The sequence below is a fragment of the Physella acuta genome, unplaced genomic scaffold (genome assembly GCF_028476545.2).
Source record: "Physella acuta isolate Inbredline_101_S28 unplaced genomic scaffold, ASM2847654v3 ptg000979l, whole genome shotgun sequence".
Classification (NCBI taxonomy): Eukaryota; Metazoa; Mollusca; class Gastropoda; family Physidae; genus Physella; species Physella acuta.
The window spans coordinates 302,272-318,789 of record NW_026732496.1 but is presented as its reverse complement, the minus strand read 5'-3'; the positions used below and the strand labels follow the sequence as shown (position 1 = coordinate 318,789).

General features: G+C 37.7%; 2 protein-coding genes across 5 annotated transcripts in view; one reads left to right on the top strand and one right to left on the bottom strand.

Annotated features, from left to right (window-relative positions):
- Positions 1 to 7,278, top strand: part of LOC131954204 (uncharacterized) — a 29,842-nt gene extending 22,564 nt beyond the window's left edge. Inside the window, exons 10-16 of one of the 4 annotated variants that reach the window (XM_059317756.1) lie at positions 75 to 2,291; positions 2,530 to 2,697; positions 3,436 to 4,373; positions 4,872 to 5,045; positions 5,205 to 5,234; positions 5,718 to 5,792; positions 6,763 to 7,278. In XM_059317756.1, the coding sequence (XP_059173739.1) occupies positions 75 to 2,291; positions 2,530 to 2,697; positions 3,436 to 4,373; positions 4,872 to 5,045; positions 5,205 to 5,234; positions 5,718 to 5,792; positions 6,763 to 6,847 (3,687 nt within the window). In that variant the 3' untranslated portion in view covers positions 6,848 to 7,278. The remainder of the gene's footprint in view (positions 1 to 74; positions 2,292 to 2,529; positions 2,698 to 3,435; positions 4,374 to 4,871; positions 5,046 to 5,204; positions 5,235 to 5,717; positions 5,793 to 6,762) is intronic. The other 3 variants (XM_059317757.1, XM_059317758.1, XM_059317760.1) reach the window with 3 other exon arrangements.
- Positions 7,279 to 11,813: 4,535 nt separating this feature from the next.
- On the bottom strand, positions 11,814 to 14,866 carry LOC131954212 (dentin sialophosphoprotein-like). The gene is made up of 4 exons (XM_059317768.1): positions 14,801 to 14,866; positions 14,443 to 14,599; positions 13,378 to 13,493; positions 11,814 to 13,131 (listed from the first exon to the last, which is right to left on the bottom strand). The coding sequence occupies exons 2-4, from the start codon at positions 14,566 to 14,568 to the stop codon at positions 11,814 to 11,816; spliced, it is 1,560 nt and encodes a 519-aa protein (XP_059173751.1). The 5' UTR covers positions 14,569 to 14,599; positions 14,801 to 14,866.
- Between the last annotated feature and the right edge of the window lie 1,652 nt (positions 14,867 to 16,518).

The window sequence follows — 16,518 nt, the reverse complement described above, 5'->3', positions numbered from 1 at the left end:
TTCACTTATCATCTTGTAGAATTATTTGAACATAGAACTAATAATATAATTTTATTTCATAAAACATTTTCCAGTCCAAGTTTGCTGAAAAACACGACCGTCCAGTGACCAGTGAGAGCCGGGGATCCAGGTCTGACGAGGGAGGGTCTGGCCCCACCCCCCACAGGGGCAGGAACCTGTACTCTCACGTCGCTGCAGACGATAACGAAACATCCGAGTGGTCGTCGACTGGGTCGTTGAACTCTTACCGTCCAACTTCTCACCAGAGCTCATCATTACAGGTGGACTCTATGGAGGACGATACGCTGTATGAGACGATACGAGAGAGGGTCATAGAACATATACCGCCCTCAGAGACAGATAGGAGACGCCCCTCTAGTGAGAAGGAGACAGACACACGTTCAGAACGTGCGCATGGCCCCGTAAATAGAGAAGGGATGAGTTCAAAACCCAGGTTGTCGCCTACACAGCTACACAGCTCAGATCGAGGCAGCAGATCTTCAACCCCCGACCCCCACAGATCATCAACCCCCGACCCCCTCAGCCACGAGGAACCCTCAGCGAGCTGGACCAGTAAGACGAGGACGGGCCCTCCACACGGACGCCATGGCAGTCGCGACCATGCTGATGGTCGCGGTAAAAAAGACGACGCCACCACCATAAGGATCAGACGCCCTAAAGATCACATCCTCCAGTGGGAGGAGACCATGGACCGTCTGTCCAGTGTCTCCGTCCTTGACCCAGCTGGCTCGCCCCTGACGCCCCTGATCAGCGGCTACACATCATCTTTCCCAACTAGGTCACGCTCTGTTGACGAAGGTAAACTGAGACACAGGTACTCCAGTCCCACAACCCAAGGTCTAGGTCCATCGTCTCGAAGTAAGTCTGCCAGTGAGTTGCCTAAAATTAGAATGCACGTGACGTCACCTGGGCGCATCACGCTCAGAGAGCTGGAGTCTGCGCTGCAGAAGTTGCCTGCTGACCTTCGAGACGATGCCAAGGTCGCGTCTGATTTCTTTCTCCAGCACCCGGGAGCCGGGGTCAGTGCACTTATTGACGTCATCAAAAACATAAAGGTAGACCCACGGCTAGCTCCGCAAGTGGACAGGTCCTACAGTCCATCTAGCTACGACCTGGATGAAACAAGCGTTAAAAGACCGTCATCTGCCGAGCCCCGTCAGGTCGGCAGACATCGGAGCACCTCAGAGAATCGGCAGTCTCCGTCTGTCTCAGCCCGAACTCAATCCCTGTCTCCCCAGAGAAGGAGCGTCTTGTCATCAGGACTTGCTGCAGATGGCGAGCGAGGGTCGGACACGATGCTGTCAGTCGCTCCACGGTCGATTTCCCCAGACCAGTGGACGGAAAGAAAGGAAATAGACTTCAGAGGAGTCAGGGATGTAACGTTGTCAAATATAGATTACACGGATAGGCCAGTCCATGATACAGAATGGAGACATCACAGGGAGCTGTCACCCCCAAGAGGTGGTGGGGTGGGTAGAGTACCGCGGCGTGAGGCATGGGAGGTGCAGAGAAAGGTGAGAGAGAATTCCGTCGATTCCAGCCTGCAGCCCGGCTACAACCAGCTGCAGCCCGGCTACATCCAGCTCCTGGGCCAGGAGATTCAGGACCTGAAGCTCAAGCTGGAGCTGATGGAGAAAGATGAGGCCAGTAGGAGCAGCTGGAGCAGGTCTGGGAGATCTCACAGAGATAGCGTCACTGGTGGTGGCCACAGTCTCAGTCTATATCCTCCACAACTAAGCCGAGAACGTGCCTCATCCTGTCCCCTGTTGAAAGTGAGCGGCACATCGCCCTTGCTGAGGTCACCAAGAGTGAGTACACCTAGCACAGATCACGTGCACCAGCCACGTCCTCACCTGGACAGTCTGAGCAGACGGGACGACGGTGTGGACTACAGCAGCAGGTACGTTCTCCCACCTGACATCTGGGCTACCAGCCTGGACACGGCCAGCCACCTGACGTCAGAGTACCAGACCAGGTGGCAGCAGCTGATTGGTCAGCGCCACCTGACGGACAGCCAGGTGATCGAGCTGAAGCAAGCGCTGGCCAGCGTCGTGGCTGAGAACGACATTCTTCTGGCCAAGTTGTCCAACGCCAGACAGGAGGTCCACGACAAGCTGACCCACACCAACGGCGTGCTGGAGGACTGTAGACAGCACCTGGCCAAGGCCCAGGTGGACAACATGGAGTACCGCTCTCAGCTGGAGCAGGAGAGAGCCGTCAGCTCCCGGCTGGAGGCTCGAGTACAGGAGCTGGAGAAGGCATTGGCAGAGGTAGGGCGCAGTGGTACAGTGGTACAGTGGTACAGTGGTACAGTGGTACAGTTTATACAACGTTTCACTGTTTCATATTTTAAACTTGCATCTTGGATTATTTCAAACTAAATTATTAAGATTCGTATGAAAAAGTTAATGTTGAGAAGTTAAACGCAAAAACCCTGTAGTCAGTTTGGAGTAGCGATTTAAACTTCTATCCTCCAGCTCTAATGAGAGATGTTTGTTTTGTATTTAGATAAAATGTTACAAACAACAGCTGGAAAAAGAACTTGACGACACTGTGAGTCAGATGGACCAATCAATGGCCGAGACTGGACCGGATATGGACTCGCTACTTGACGAAAACTCACATCTCATCTCCAGGCTAGCCCATGTGGAAAACGAAAATGATTTTCTTAAAGAAGTAAGTTATGCACAAAATGTTTTTTTTTTACTTGACTTAAAGAAGTAAGTTATGCACAACATGTCTTTTTTTACTTGACTTAAGGAAGTAAGTTATGCACACCATACCTTGTTTTTACTTGACTTAAAGAAGAAAGTTATGCACACCATACCTTGTTTTTACTTGACTTAAAGAAGAAAGTTATGCACACCATACCTTGTTTTTACTTGACTTAAAGAAGAAAGTTATGCACACCATACCTTGTTTTTACTTGACTTAAAGAAGTAAGTTATGTACACCATACCTTTTTTTACCTGACTTAAGGAAGTAAGTTATGTACACCATACCTTTTTTTACCTGACTTAAGGAAGTAAGTTATGTACACCATGTATTTTTGACTTGAAACATGACAGCGGGTTCCCTTACTTACACGGTTTAATTAAAGTAAAAATAATTTTATCATTAGCGGGACTCACCAGTAGAGCTAGGTCTGACATAGAAAAGGTGAAGTAGAGTTGGTTTGTAGTCAGTATTGGGGATGTTTAGACGTTCCAGTGTCAATGTCACTTGAACTTATCTTGTCAAAGTGTTGGTGATATCCAACGTGATAAAGCCACCGTACACAGGATTATTGAAGGAATTTTATTCACTTAGCTACACACACCGCCGTCATTACAACTCAATTTGTGGCTAGCTTGTTGTGTAGCTTACAGCAAATATATTGTAGCTACATGGTTAACTTAACAATTATTCCTCCAGGACTTCCAAAAGCTGAAACAAAGCCACACCAAGGCGATGAATACAATCGAAGACCTCCGGGATTGTCTGGAGAAGATCAGAAAGGAACGACAGGATCTGTTTGACGAGGTTACGTCCCTTCAGAGGCGCGAGCAGACGGCTAGAGTTCGCGAGATCATCAGCAGCTACCAGGAGAAGGGCGCACTGGACGAGAGCGAGAGGGAGAGACAGAGGCAAGAGCAAACCGACTCAGACGAGGGCATCTTCTCTGAGTCCCAGGCCAGTTCAACCGCCTCTCTTAGTGCCAGACATTCGGCAAGGTCAGCCAGAAGGTCATCAAACCAGTCTCCCCACGAGAGATCGAGCTCCCCCACAGCCAGAAAAAGGTCATCTAGTCAGCAGCGATACAACACCCATGATGACCTTTCACCTACCAGGTCACGTGAGATCTACCCCCACAGAAGGAGCTACTCCCCCCAGAACAGAAGTGTCAGCCCTGCCCAGGTCCAGAGGAGCAGCCGGCCCTACGTGGACGAGTACTTCATCAACAAGACCCTGGAGGAAATAGAGGACGACATACAACAAGAAAAGCAAAAACTGTTTGAGAACTTGGCGGTGCAGCCCAAAAAGATCAGATTTTCCTCTGAACATTCTAGGAACGAGCACAGCACCGCTGACCAATATTTTAGAGCCATTTCAGAGCACAAGAGACGCCAGTCTCCGGACAGGCTGAACCAGCAGCTCAAGAAGTCCCAACCATCCACACAGGCCAGGCGCTCTGACCATTCTAAAGATGACCATCACCGCAGGCGTCACCAGAGTCCCAGCCCGGGTCAAAGGTCACCCAGGCCAAGTATTCTCAAAAGCAGCGACACGTTTAACCAGAGTAGCACAGTACCTTCGAGAAGCCCAAGTCCCGCTTTGAGGAAAAATAGAAGTATAAATACTGATAGAGAGAGGTCAGTACTTTCTGAAATAATCAGCAATCTTTTCCATACTATCCTGTTATACTTAACACAATAAAACAGTAGGTCTACATCTTTTTTAGAAAACTGAGAGAGAATTTAATAAAAAAAAACCATAGGTGAAACATAGAGCAAGATTTTTTTAAAAACTAATTAATGTGTATAAGTGTACTTCAGCAAATGAAGCAGCTTAATTAAATGCGATATTTACACACAACTAAAAATATTACTTTTGAGATTCGCTGGCCAGTTGAAGGCAATGTAATAAGGGCTGTCGTATTTTGTAAGTGTGACCAATTACTACGTTACTACCGTTATCTGCACTGACACTACTTCATTTGATCCGATCAGCTCAATACTGTTAACTACGTTCTAATCGATATACCTATCATAATGTGTTTTAGAATTTGTTTGACTATTAAAGTATTATCATACAACATACCCCGACTTAGTCGTGAGAGCCTAAACTTTTAAAATATGTTTTTACCCCAGCCACACGTCACCAGCCAGTTGCCCGTCAGATTCAGTCAACTCCAGATCTCGCCGTACGAAAGATGGAGCAGGAGATTTCGCACGATGTTTACAAGGTGAATCTGAGGACAAGCTACTCCAAACTTTGTCCAACTCTCCAATTTTAAAAAACAAATCGTGGTATGAAATACAAAGGTAAAGTATTTTGTGGGGACGTTTTTTTAAAAACATTTAAGTTTTATAACTGTTGTGACTTGGCTTGTCAATATTAATTATTAGAATTTGCTGATTTTAATTAATCAATTATAAAAAAAATAATTATAACTGATATGTTTGCGTGTGTGTCGCTTTCAGAATAATTTCATCATTTCATAAGCGGTTAAGGTATAACTAATTTCTAAAAGTTGTTTTTTTCACCATTTGTGCATGAAATCCTCGGTTTGAAATTGTTATCTAGAAAAAAATATTTATATTGAAATCCCTAATCCTGCTTGGGTAGATGTTTGAACGCTTCTGCCTGTATTCAGATGAATTGCATGATAATTTATCCCACTTTTTTCTACACAGCTTGGTTGAAATTAGTTTCACTTTTTACACAAATATTTGGTTGAAGTTGGTTGATATTGTTTTCAAGCATGTAGTAATTTCATACATATTAATTTATATTCTGATGTCCACTAATATATAAAGCTAAATTTTGTTATATGTTCATTTGTTAAGCAAAAATAAAATAAATATTTTTTATATCGAAAACATTACAATAAATGGTAAAATTAAAATCTATGACAATGAAAACCTTAAATAAACGAAAGACAATGTTGACTCAATACGTCTATTTATTTCCCCTTCACTCTGCACGTAAATTAGTGACTCAGATGACTGTGACACTGAACATTATTCCAGCCTGGACAGTCAGTCCTGTTGTGACAATGTCCGGTTCTGGTAACTTTTATTTAAATATTTTACTCTTTTATTAACACTACTAACATTTTTCTTTCAATTATCGTGAAAAACGTTTATTCTATATTTAACAATACTCTGTTATTTTTATTTTTAAAAATACTTAAAATAAACTAACAAAAACTATGTAATATTTTCATATTTTAAAAAAATAAATAATAACGTTGATAGCATATAGAAAATAATTTAAATAATTGATAGTTTTTTAAATGATAAACTTTTATTTAAAAATAAACACTAACAATCTGTTCTTTGTTTAAAATAAAGAAATCGTTTATTGATAAAAATTCTTAAAGCATTTAAGTTTTATAATTATTTTTTATGTTAAGAAATAAAACAAGCTTAGAATAACACATACTTTTTTGTTTCCACTTATGTATGTCATGTTTTTATTTTTTCTTTGTTGCAGTAAGTACATTAATTTTCTTTCGTTACCATGACATAAGGCACTTAGTTATTCTTAATATTTTAGTTTGGGTTTTAAACAGTGTTTCTTCCAGACTTTTTTCTCCGGGGGGGCACTTGAAATCTTCGGGGGGGGGGGCGGTAAACTTTCTTCGGGGGGCGGACACTGTTAAAAGTATATATTTTCTATATAAATTATATAAATTTCATTTCGTTCGGGGGGGGGGGGGGCGGTAAAAAATTTTCGGGGGGGGGGGGGGGGGGACGAGGCCCCCCGAAGAGATGCCTGGAAGAAACTCTGGTTTTAAACTAAAATCATAAATATTATAAATTATGTTTATTTATGCATTTCTATAATTTATTTATTTATTTATTTATAATATTTCAATATAAGAAATACGGCATATTTATGATATATAATAAATGTACTTAACAAATTACTTTTATGACTTAATAAATAACATACTAGTAGTGTAACGTATTGTACTTATGTCTTAGAATGTTTTTGGGAAGATAAAAATAAAAAGTAGAACGTGTTTTTCTCCAGGAACAAAGCTCCTCTACTAACAGATGAACAGAGAAGATATGCTGACCAACTGGTACAGAAATACACAGGGGCTCTGCCTTCATGATTGTTTAAACTAGGTCTCATATTTTAGTGGTGTTTAATCGTAAAAGTAATTTTAACTTTACGCCTCTCGGGGCATAATGTTATTTAATCATTAAGAATGTTTAATTGATAATTTATTAATTTTTTTTTCTTTCATTATCTATTACAATGGAAAAAACTTTAAGAACTTATACTGTTACTTCAAATAATATTTCAAAAGTATGTGATTTTTAAAATATTTATTTTGTAGCTTTTGCTAGAAGATCTGAAAAAAAAAACATTTTATCAGTTTATTGCTTTTTATTTTTTGTATATAGAAAACTATATTCAGCAGTAAAATTATTCCCTAGTAATCTTTTTAGAATTTAGCAGCATCCTACAAACTGAATAAATAATTAAATAAAACCTGAAAATAAAACTTTTGCCTATTGCAATATAGCTTTCTGTAATAAATCTGTGATATATTTTTACATTTAAAAGATTTTTTAAAAATTTTCATTATATATTATTAAAAGTATGATTTAATGATTTTTGTATTTTGAATCATAAAATATTTTTTAAAAGTGGTTTTTTTTTTTTAGAGTTTTCCAGGACCTTAACTTAATGTTTTTAATTTGATAAATCTTATATTTTTAATTATGTTCAGCTGCAGAATTCATTCGTATGCAAATACAATAACACAAAAAAATATTTGTCTTGTTATTCGTAGATAAAATATTTTGTTATATTATGTTTTTATGATATTCTGTTTTTCTAGGTACATATTCTTTTTCAAAATAAGACAGTTACATTATAATTGAAGAGCTGGTTTAATATATTTAGAGTAATTACAATTACTTCATTTTTCTGTACTCTAAAACATCTATTTAGTTAAATTTGTATTTGTTGTAATATTACTTTAAAACATTTCTCATAATATATCCAACAATATAGTTGTGGCAGAATATCAAAGTTGTCTCTGACAAATTACCAAATTAAAATATTGTTTTGCTCATGCATTAAATGTTTGTAATTTAATAAACGTTTTAAAAAAGTTAAAATTAATTTAGTTTTTCCTGGAGGTGAAACATACTGTTTTGTTAAATACTGTAATGTTGTTTACATTCGTTTATATAGAAATTCGACTGCAATTAGATTCGTATCTCTGATGAATACAATCCGTGTTTTTAATTGCTGTCTCAACACGCATTGCTGATCAACTTAGTGTTAACAAATTTATCTTTCCTTGATTGATGTATAACTCTGTTTTATTAACTACAGGGTTTTTACAACTTTTCGTATATTTATTTTTATTTCTACCAATACCAATTATTATTATTATTGTTGTTTGTTTATACATTTTTAATATTGGTTTTATTACTGTTTTGGTATTTTTATTTTTTACTCATTTATGTTTATTGTTTTTGTTGTTTTAACAATTTTTTTTTATTTTAAAAATTATTGTTTCTATTATTTGTTTCTCTATTGTAGTCTGTTTGTAATCTTCTTAAATCCACAAAAACTAAGATTTTTATCTGCTTGTGTAAAAGCTGTCTAATTAAAGCAGGATCGTCTGGGGGGGGGGGGGGGGTTCACATTTTATCCAGCTATATATAGCCCGGGGACAAACTTTCGATTAGCACCACCCCTGAAACTTTCGATTTGCACCCCCCCCCTCAAACTTTCGATTTGCACCCCCCTAACCCCTCTGCCTACGCTAATGAATTAAAGTTTTTAGTATTTTGTATTTTAATGTTTTGCAAGTACGTTAAACTAAAACTAGAGCCTCAGTGTTTCTTCCAGACTTTTTTCTCCGGGGGAGGGGGGGGGGGGGCACTTGAAATTTTCGGGGGGGGGGGGGGGGGCGGTAGACTTTCTTCGGGGGGGGGGGGCGGACACTGTTAAAAGTATATATTTTCTATAGAAATTAAATAAAATTCATTTCGTTCAGGGGGGGGGGGGGGGCGGTAAAAAATTTTCGGGGGAGGGGGGGGGGGGGCAAAGCCACCCCCGAAGAGATGCCTGGAAGAAACTCTGTAGAGCCAAATGACCGTCTCCAGATTTTAGTGTTAATTTGATGATGTCACTAACACAGATCTTTATTGTTTTATTTTTAACACCAAATAGGTTTATGTAGTAGGACATTTATAGAAATATTGAACACAATACAAAGTTAATGCAATTTTAGTTATTAAATAAAAAATGTAAAACATTTGATTTAGGTATTTTGAGATTGATTTTAATTTGACGTATATAAGATTCTATTTTTGTTGCTTTTTTATTTTTATGCAAAACTTTCTCCGTGTTTGTTTTCATGTAAGATCTACAAAGTATCACTTTATGGAAAACGTATTGTATTCGTGTAAATTCATACTAGTTTCTATCAAATTTTGAGCTATTTTCGGTGACCGAAAGTAATACTTTTCATTTTCTAAAAAATTATAAGACAGTTTCTTCACGGTTATACGCTTGATCGTGAGGCTACACGTCTTAAACGCTTTCTGATCGCGATAAAACTTGTCACCTGTCTGTTGTGTCAACTATCTGTTGTGTCACCTATCTGTCGTGTCAACTATCTGTTGTGTCACCTATCTGTTGCGTGACCTATCTGTCGTGTCACCTTTCTGTTGTGTCACCGGCTAGAGTTGAGCAAATACCCACAGTTACAAACTATGGCTAGAGTTGAGCTAATACCCACAGTTACAAACTATGGCTAAAGTTGAGCTAATACCCACAGTTACAAACTATGGCTAAAGTTGAGCTAATACCCACAGTTACAAACTATGGATAGAGTTGAGCTAATACTCACAGTTACAAACTATGGCTAGAGTTGAGCTAATACCCACAGTTACAAACTATGGCTAGAGTTGAGCGAATAACCACAGTTACAAACTATGGCTAGAGTTGAGCTAATGCCCACAGTTGCTAACTATGAATAGAGTTGAGCTAATACCCACAGTTACAAATACCGGATAAGCTCACAGCGACAAAATCCTGTCTTGGTTACCCCAAAAATGGTCCCAGAAATTGGGTGTGTTGTAATACATAAATTTGTGCGTTTAATTTTGCAAATATTTTCTGAGTTATTGTTTGCGTCTAGATTTGCGTTCGTGTCTCCACTTGTGTTTCCTTTTGTGTTTCTATTTGTGTTTGTGTTTGCGTATTTGTTTGCGTTGCGGTTGTATATGAGTTTTTGTTTTCTTTGTGTTTGTATTTGCGTTTGCTTTTGTGTTTGGGTTTGTGCTTGTGTTTGTGTTTGTTTTTGCGTTTGTTTTAGAGTGTGTCTTTTTAGCATATTTGAAATGATCATAAAAACTTACGACATAATTGTGTAGAAGATAGAGTAGCGATCTTAACTATGAGCTGTTATAAAAATATTGAGTTACTTAATTACAGTTAATTGTTACATAGAATTATTACACATCTATACACAAACTAAACAATTACAATCTTAAATTAAAAGTTACAGGCAAGTCAATTTATCAAATTTTAATTTTATTTTGACAAAACTAAACATTATTTCTCTAGAAAAAATGTGTAAATTATTTGCTTACAACAAATGGTCCTAAGTAATATAAACACCAGATGTTTAATTAATAATACTGAATAAAGTAATATGCCACTAAATCCAATATACAGAGTGAAGTAAAATGCCACTAACAGCAATATACAGAGTAAAGTAATATGTCACTAACAGCAATATACAGAGTAAAGTAATATGTCACTAACAGCAATATATAGAGTAAAGTAATATGTCACTAACAGCAATATACAGAGTAAAATAATATGTCACTAACTGCAATACACAGAGTAAGGTAATATGCCACTAAATCCAATATACAGAGTAAAGAAATATGTCACTAACAACGGCCTAAATATTCCGAAAACATATGCGTGCCGGGAAACACGTGACCTAAGATGTCGACTAAATACAGAGTCGTCCATAAAAATCTTCACGCTATTTAGGTTATTTCTACCTCCAACTTCTCCATTATCCATCCATGTGACGTCACATTTCCTTAATCTTTAATGGACCAGCTCCCTCCCACATAACGTTTATAGATACATATGAAGCCATTAAAATAATATAAGAAGCACAAGGAATCGAGTTATAGAAAACATAGAAACTTTGTATAACTTACGGCAAATGTTGAAAAAATTAAGATTGGTTTATTGGGTAAGGACGAAAATAAGCTAAGTAATAGAGCTTAAAATCACAAGATGCATTGCCGCTGATTGCAGGAATGTGGAAGTACATAATATTTGACTTGATAATATTCCATCAGGGCTGATACTGAAGTATATTGTTTTTTTTTTAAACGCTTTGGAGCGTATATATAAAACCAAGCATCTGATAGCTCTGAAGTTGACCACAGGTCAGCAGCAATGAGAAGAGTCGTGAGAGTTGATAGTGCAACTACTCACTATCAGCAGTGAGTGCCACAAGAAACACAAATGTATTGGGAGCTGAAGCAGCTTAACACATACACCAGAGCAGGATGGGAACACTCACATGATCTCGTGACGGGCTAATCAATTGTTAACGCGGGTAGTTTTGGTTACAAGGTGTAAAATAACATTTTCTTAGCCAAACCTTCAAAATGAAGAGATTAATAGCGGACTCTTTACTAGATTGTATTTATATACATTTATATATTAGTTCCAAAGTTATTTAAAGCCTACTTGAATTGAACACTTCACTCATTATATTATTTATCATTACAATTTAGTATTTAGGTGTTGATGATTTAGAGTTTGGGGATTTCATTCTAGAGAATTAAAGTTGTGGATTAGTACTTGAGGTTGGCAGGATTAAATGCCTGTTATTTAGTTAATACAAGAGGCAAAGCGCCTAGGAGATTAAGTTATAAAGGTTTAAAATATGGGAGATCAAGTTTAGTGGATTAAAATTACGACACCCCGTACAACATGCAAACAACTTAATGTTTCAGATACATGTCCATTAAATGTTGTTGCGCTTAGTTTTAGTTTTTAAAAGACATCGCGGTTTATAAGAACTTGTCATGAAGGTCCCCATTAGAATCTCCATCTTTTGCAAGAACACAATCATGACTTGCTGCTCTGTCATGATTATCCACCTGGCTGCACCCCTGCTCCACATGATTATCCACCTGGCTGCACCCCTGCTCCACATGATTATCCACCTGGCTGTACCCCTGCTCCACATGATTATCCACCTGGCTGTACCCCTGCTCCACATGATTATCCACCTGGCTGTACCCCTGCTCCACATGATTATCCACCTGGCTGTACCCCTGCTCCACATGATTATCCACCTGGCTGTACCTCTGATCCTCATCATTGTATTGTACACTCTGGCTGTACAGGTCATTGTAATCAATCTCGTTGTAGATAGACGAATCAGCTGCAGCAAACCAAGTCGTCGAACCAGACGACATGGCAATGACTGTTTGGTCAAGTGAATCGTTGGCGCTTGAAAGGGTTTCATTGATCTTGGTGAAAACTTTGGGAGTTTTTGGAGTTTTTGTCGCTTGCTGTGGGATTTTATCAACTTTCTTTGTTCCTGTAGGAGATCCGCTTTTTGGCTTTCTGTCGAATATTTTTTTAAACATCTTCACCCTCGATTCAAAACCTTTTTGTTTGGTTGGTCGTTGTGGTAGCTCGACTTGATCCTGACATCTAGCCTTCAGCTCTTCGTGTGGATAAACTACATGGACAGCAGTTAAATAGCTATCTTCTTCGTCTGGGTGACTTCCCTCAAAGACAACACGTGACGATGCTGTGCTAGAGATTTGTGTTGGTTCTGGCTGTGTTTTACCCACAATTGCCGCCTCTGGCTCTGGTCTAGAGATGTCTTGTGGACTACTGGGCTTAACTAAGTCACACGTCAATGATCCACCTGAAGAATCGGAAGGATTGACAACATCTATGTAAACGGGAAGGTTGGTGTAGTTAGATTTCAGTGTGGCACCGTTCCAAGAACCGTCAGATGAATCTGATGGGTTCGAAACCTCAAAGTTTGAAGTGAGGTTAGAATAGCTGGCTTTAGTTGATTGACTCGCCAAGGAGCCGTCGGACGAATCAGAAGGGTTCAAGACTTCAGGGATGTTTGAGTAGCTGGACTTTGCAGCTTGAGTTGTCCACGAGCCACCTGATGAGAACCATGGAATCTCCGTGTATGAACCTGCTGAAAAACCAAAAGAACTGTTTTCGCTGTCAGAAGAGTTGATCACAGTATATTTTAGTTGTGACAATGTTTGATGAAGCGTAGAGTAGGTGCCTCTGATGATATCAGCAACCTCTTTATCTGTTTGGCCGTTGTTTGGGTTAAATGTGGATAATTCGCTGAAAAAAGGAAGTTTCTTATATATATATATATATATATATATATATATATATATATATATATATATATATATATATATATATATATATATATATATATATATATATACAAGAAAAACGTCTGAAGTCAAAATTTCTCATTGCAAAAGATCCCAGAAACAAAGTAATCTCCACTTCCTAAGTAATTGCCCAATTATCGTTTCAGTGACTTACAGAATGAGCCAGCCCAAAAAGTATAAAACTCACCTTATAATTTCTGGCGTTATCGGCCTGTTGTCAGGGTTCACGTCTAAACAACGTCTCATCAGATCTGTTGGACCCCACAGCTTAAGTTTCAGTATGTCTGTGCTATCTTCAGTTTCCTGATTATTAAACGTTGTTATCATATTAAATAAAAACTGTGCTAAAACTTATTCAATATTCTTTTATACAAGTTATTAAGAGAGACTTTATGCAACAGGAAATATAGGGTGCTATTTAAATGTTGACAGGACCATACAGTATCGTTTCAATGATTTCCTGCCAGTTAGTGAAGGTGTTATGGTTAATGTGATAGTTATTGCTTCTTTTAGGGTTTGAGTTATTGGTATAGCTTATGTTAGGGTTAGAGTTACAGTTTTGCAGAAAGTTTATTTAGAACTGAATGGATTGCAGTTAACATAGAAACAATCTTCTATGTTTCTTAACCCTATTCTCTGCTGTGCACTGAATATTTGAAAATGTCTTTCTTCTTCTTCCTTCTCCAATAAAAAGACCTATATATGTTTGCATAATAAATTGCATTGACAAATTTTAGGCCATTTTTAGAAATGTTTTCCTGGTATAGTCTATATCGTCTAGACTAGTACACAGGTCTTCCGAAGAGCCTGGTACGTCGGACTCCCAAGTCCCCTACATAATAGCGTGGGGGAGGAGAGGTGCAAGACTGCCAGGAACCAAAAAGGGTTTGCTCTCGACCCTAACCAGATATTTTGACTTTAAGCTGCGGCCTTCACGTGGCTTCGGAAGAGTGCCACTAGTCGGACCAAGCTCATGACCCCCCTAATGGGTGCGGAATGGCTAGTGGTAGCCAACAGCAGCTAGAGGTTTTTGATCTGGCCGAACGCCCCCCACGATCAAGCTGGGTACCAGGCGGTAGGAAGACGTCCCGCGTCTGGTGGGTGGGGAAGGAAAGCCCGGTGAGAGCCAACGGAAATAGCGACCGATGTGTAGGGAACTCTCGTGGTCGGGGTTTACTACACTGAGGCTAATGGGAGCCCAACTCCTGAGCCGGTTTCCGTATAAGGAAGGAAGGAAGTACACAGGTCTTACCATGATGTCAGCCATTGGTTCGTATTTTGGATCATACAGGTCTACAGGACTGTTGATGTACATGAAAATAATAAAGTCACACATGAATCTGCCCAGTAGAAAGACATCATACGCGGGGGTGTACATGTAGTTGTCGCCCTTTGATTCCGGAGGAGCTCTGAGTTTTTAAAAAAATACAGAAAAATATTAACATAAAAGTTGAATTGATTTTTCAAAACAATTTCGAAAACCCTCTTTTTCTTTTTACAAATGTTTTGTTTTTACTATTGATTGTTTTGTTTTTTTGTTTTGTGTGTTCTAATTAAACATTAGCGGTGAAGATGTAAACTGTATCTGATTCTTTATAACTACATCATACCTAACATTGTTAGAATTACAAATCTTTCGATTTCCAACTTTTTGAAGCTGAGAAAGTGATACTGGGCATACCTAGATCAAAATTAAATTAGAATGGTGTTATGGTAGCATCTGATACAATAATATTACAATAATTTGTCTATCTCAAAACTATTTAAATCTAGCTTAAATGAATGCAACTCAAACACACAGAAGAAAAATATAAATATAAATTTTTCATCGTATAATATTTATATTGGATGCAATTTGATGCGTAGGAATAACAATTTGTGTACTGAGTCAGATTTTTTAACTACGGTAAATTTAATGATACAATTCAAATACGGTTTTTATTCACATAGAATGTATTTCATTCAACGAAAAAAGTACAATGTAAAGTTTTTGAAAAGCTGCGAAAAAGTATTCCTTAAATTTAGAAGTCTTACCGTAACATCCCCGCCGTTGTGCCCTATAAAAATCCTGGAACATCTGACGTCGCCTAAAACAAAACCAAGATTGTGGAGATTTTGGAGCAGCTCGGCCACTTTTATAAACACTTTGATGCAGTTCTCCCGAGTTAAAAGTTTCTTTTTCAAGATACAATTTAGTAGACTCTCCTTGCACGATACAGGCAAACGTAACTCCTGAAATTCACGGTCATATGATGTTTATATATGTTTATATATATATATATATATATATATATATATATATATATATATATATATATATATATATATATATATATATATATATATAATTTTCACGGTCAAAAGTAATACAAATTACTTTAAAAAAACAGCATAAATACAACTGAGCAGCCGGTTTTTTTTAACAGATTCATTAAATCTCTTAATAAGTGTCTACATTTAATATGGTGTTGTATTGTCTAATAATTTATATAATTTCGTTTTTATAATAGGTATTGGTAGTCTATGATATTTCAAATGTGTCGGATTTTTAGCTATTTAGTTATGTCTTTGCTTTGTCACTAATATCATTGAACATGTAGTAAAGCACATTGCGTTTTGACCAATAACTATTTTATAAAATATTTTTCATATACAAGGATAACCTTAAAAGATATAGGCCTATAATTCACTTGTAACGGGTACCGACGGCTAGTATATACATGATTGTGACGCACTATATTGAAGTCGGAAACGGCTTAGATAAGAAATATATATTATACTAGCAGTTAGTAATATAGACCTAGAATGTTTTATATTTGAGTCTTCTCACTTTTATTGTTGTCCAACTGTGAGTGTAATCATGTCATTGATCAAACACAAAACTTACTATTGTCTGGTTGTCTTGACTACTGTCCTCTTTAATCTTATGTAAATCAATTCTAGGAAAAATTATTTCCAGCTTTCCATGTTCCATGGCCTGGCTAATTTCTTCTGGCAAGTTAGATTGAAGTTGTTCAATGGCTACTAGTATCTTGTCCTGACAACAGAAGCCATTACATCTTAGATGGTGTGTATCTATATAAGTATTTATAGAGCTATATTTTGTACACAAATACATACACCTTATTGAACATGTACATGCAAACACATACTCGCATAAATCCGTATACTTAAATTTTAACTTTAATATCTGCGAAAATGTTGGGTACCCAACAAAACTGGGAAGGCTCAATAAGATCTTCGTTTATATATATTTATGTGTTGTATGTGTATACGTTTTCATTTACGTACATGTATAGTAAGTATACGTATGTTACGTATGAATAGA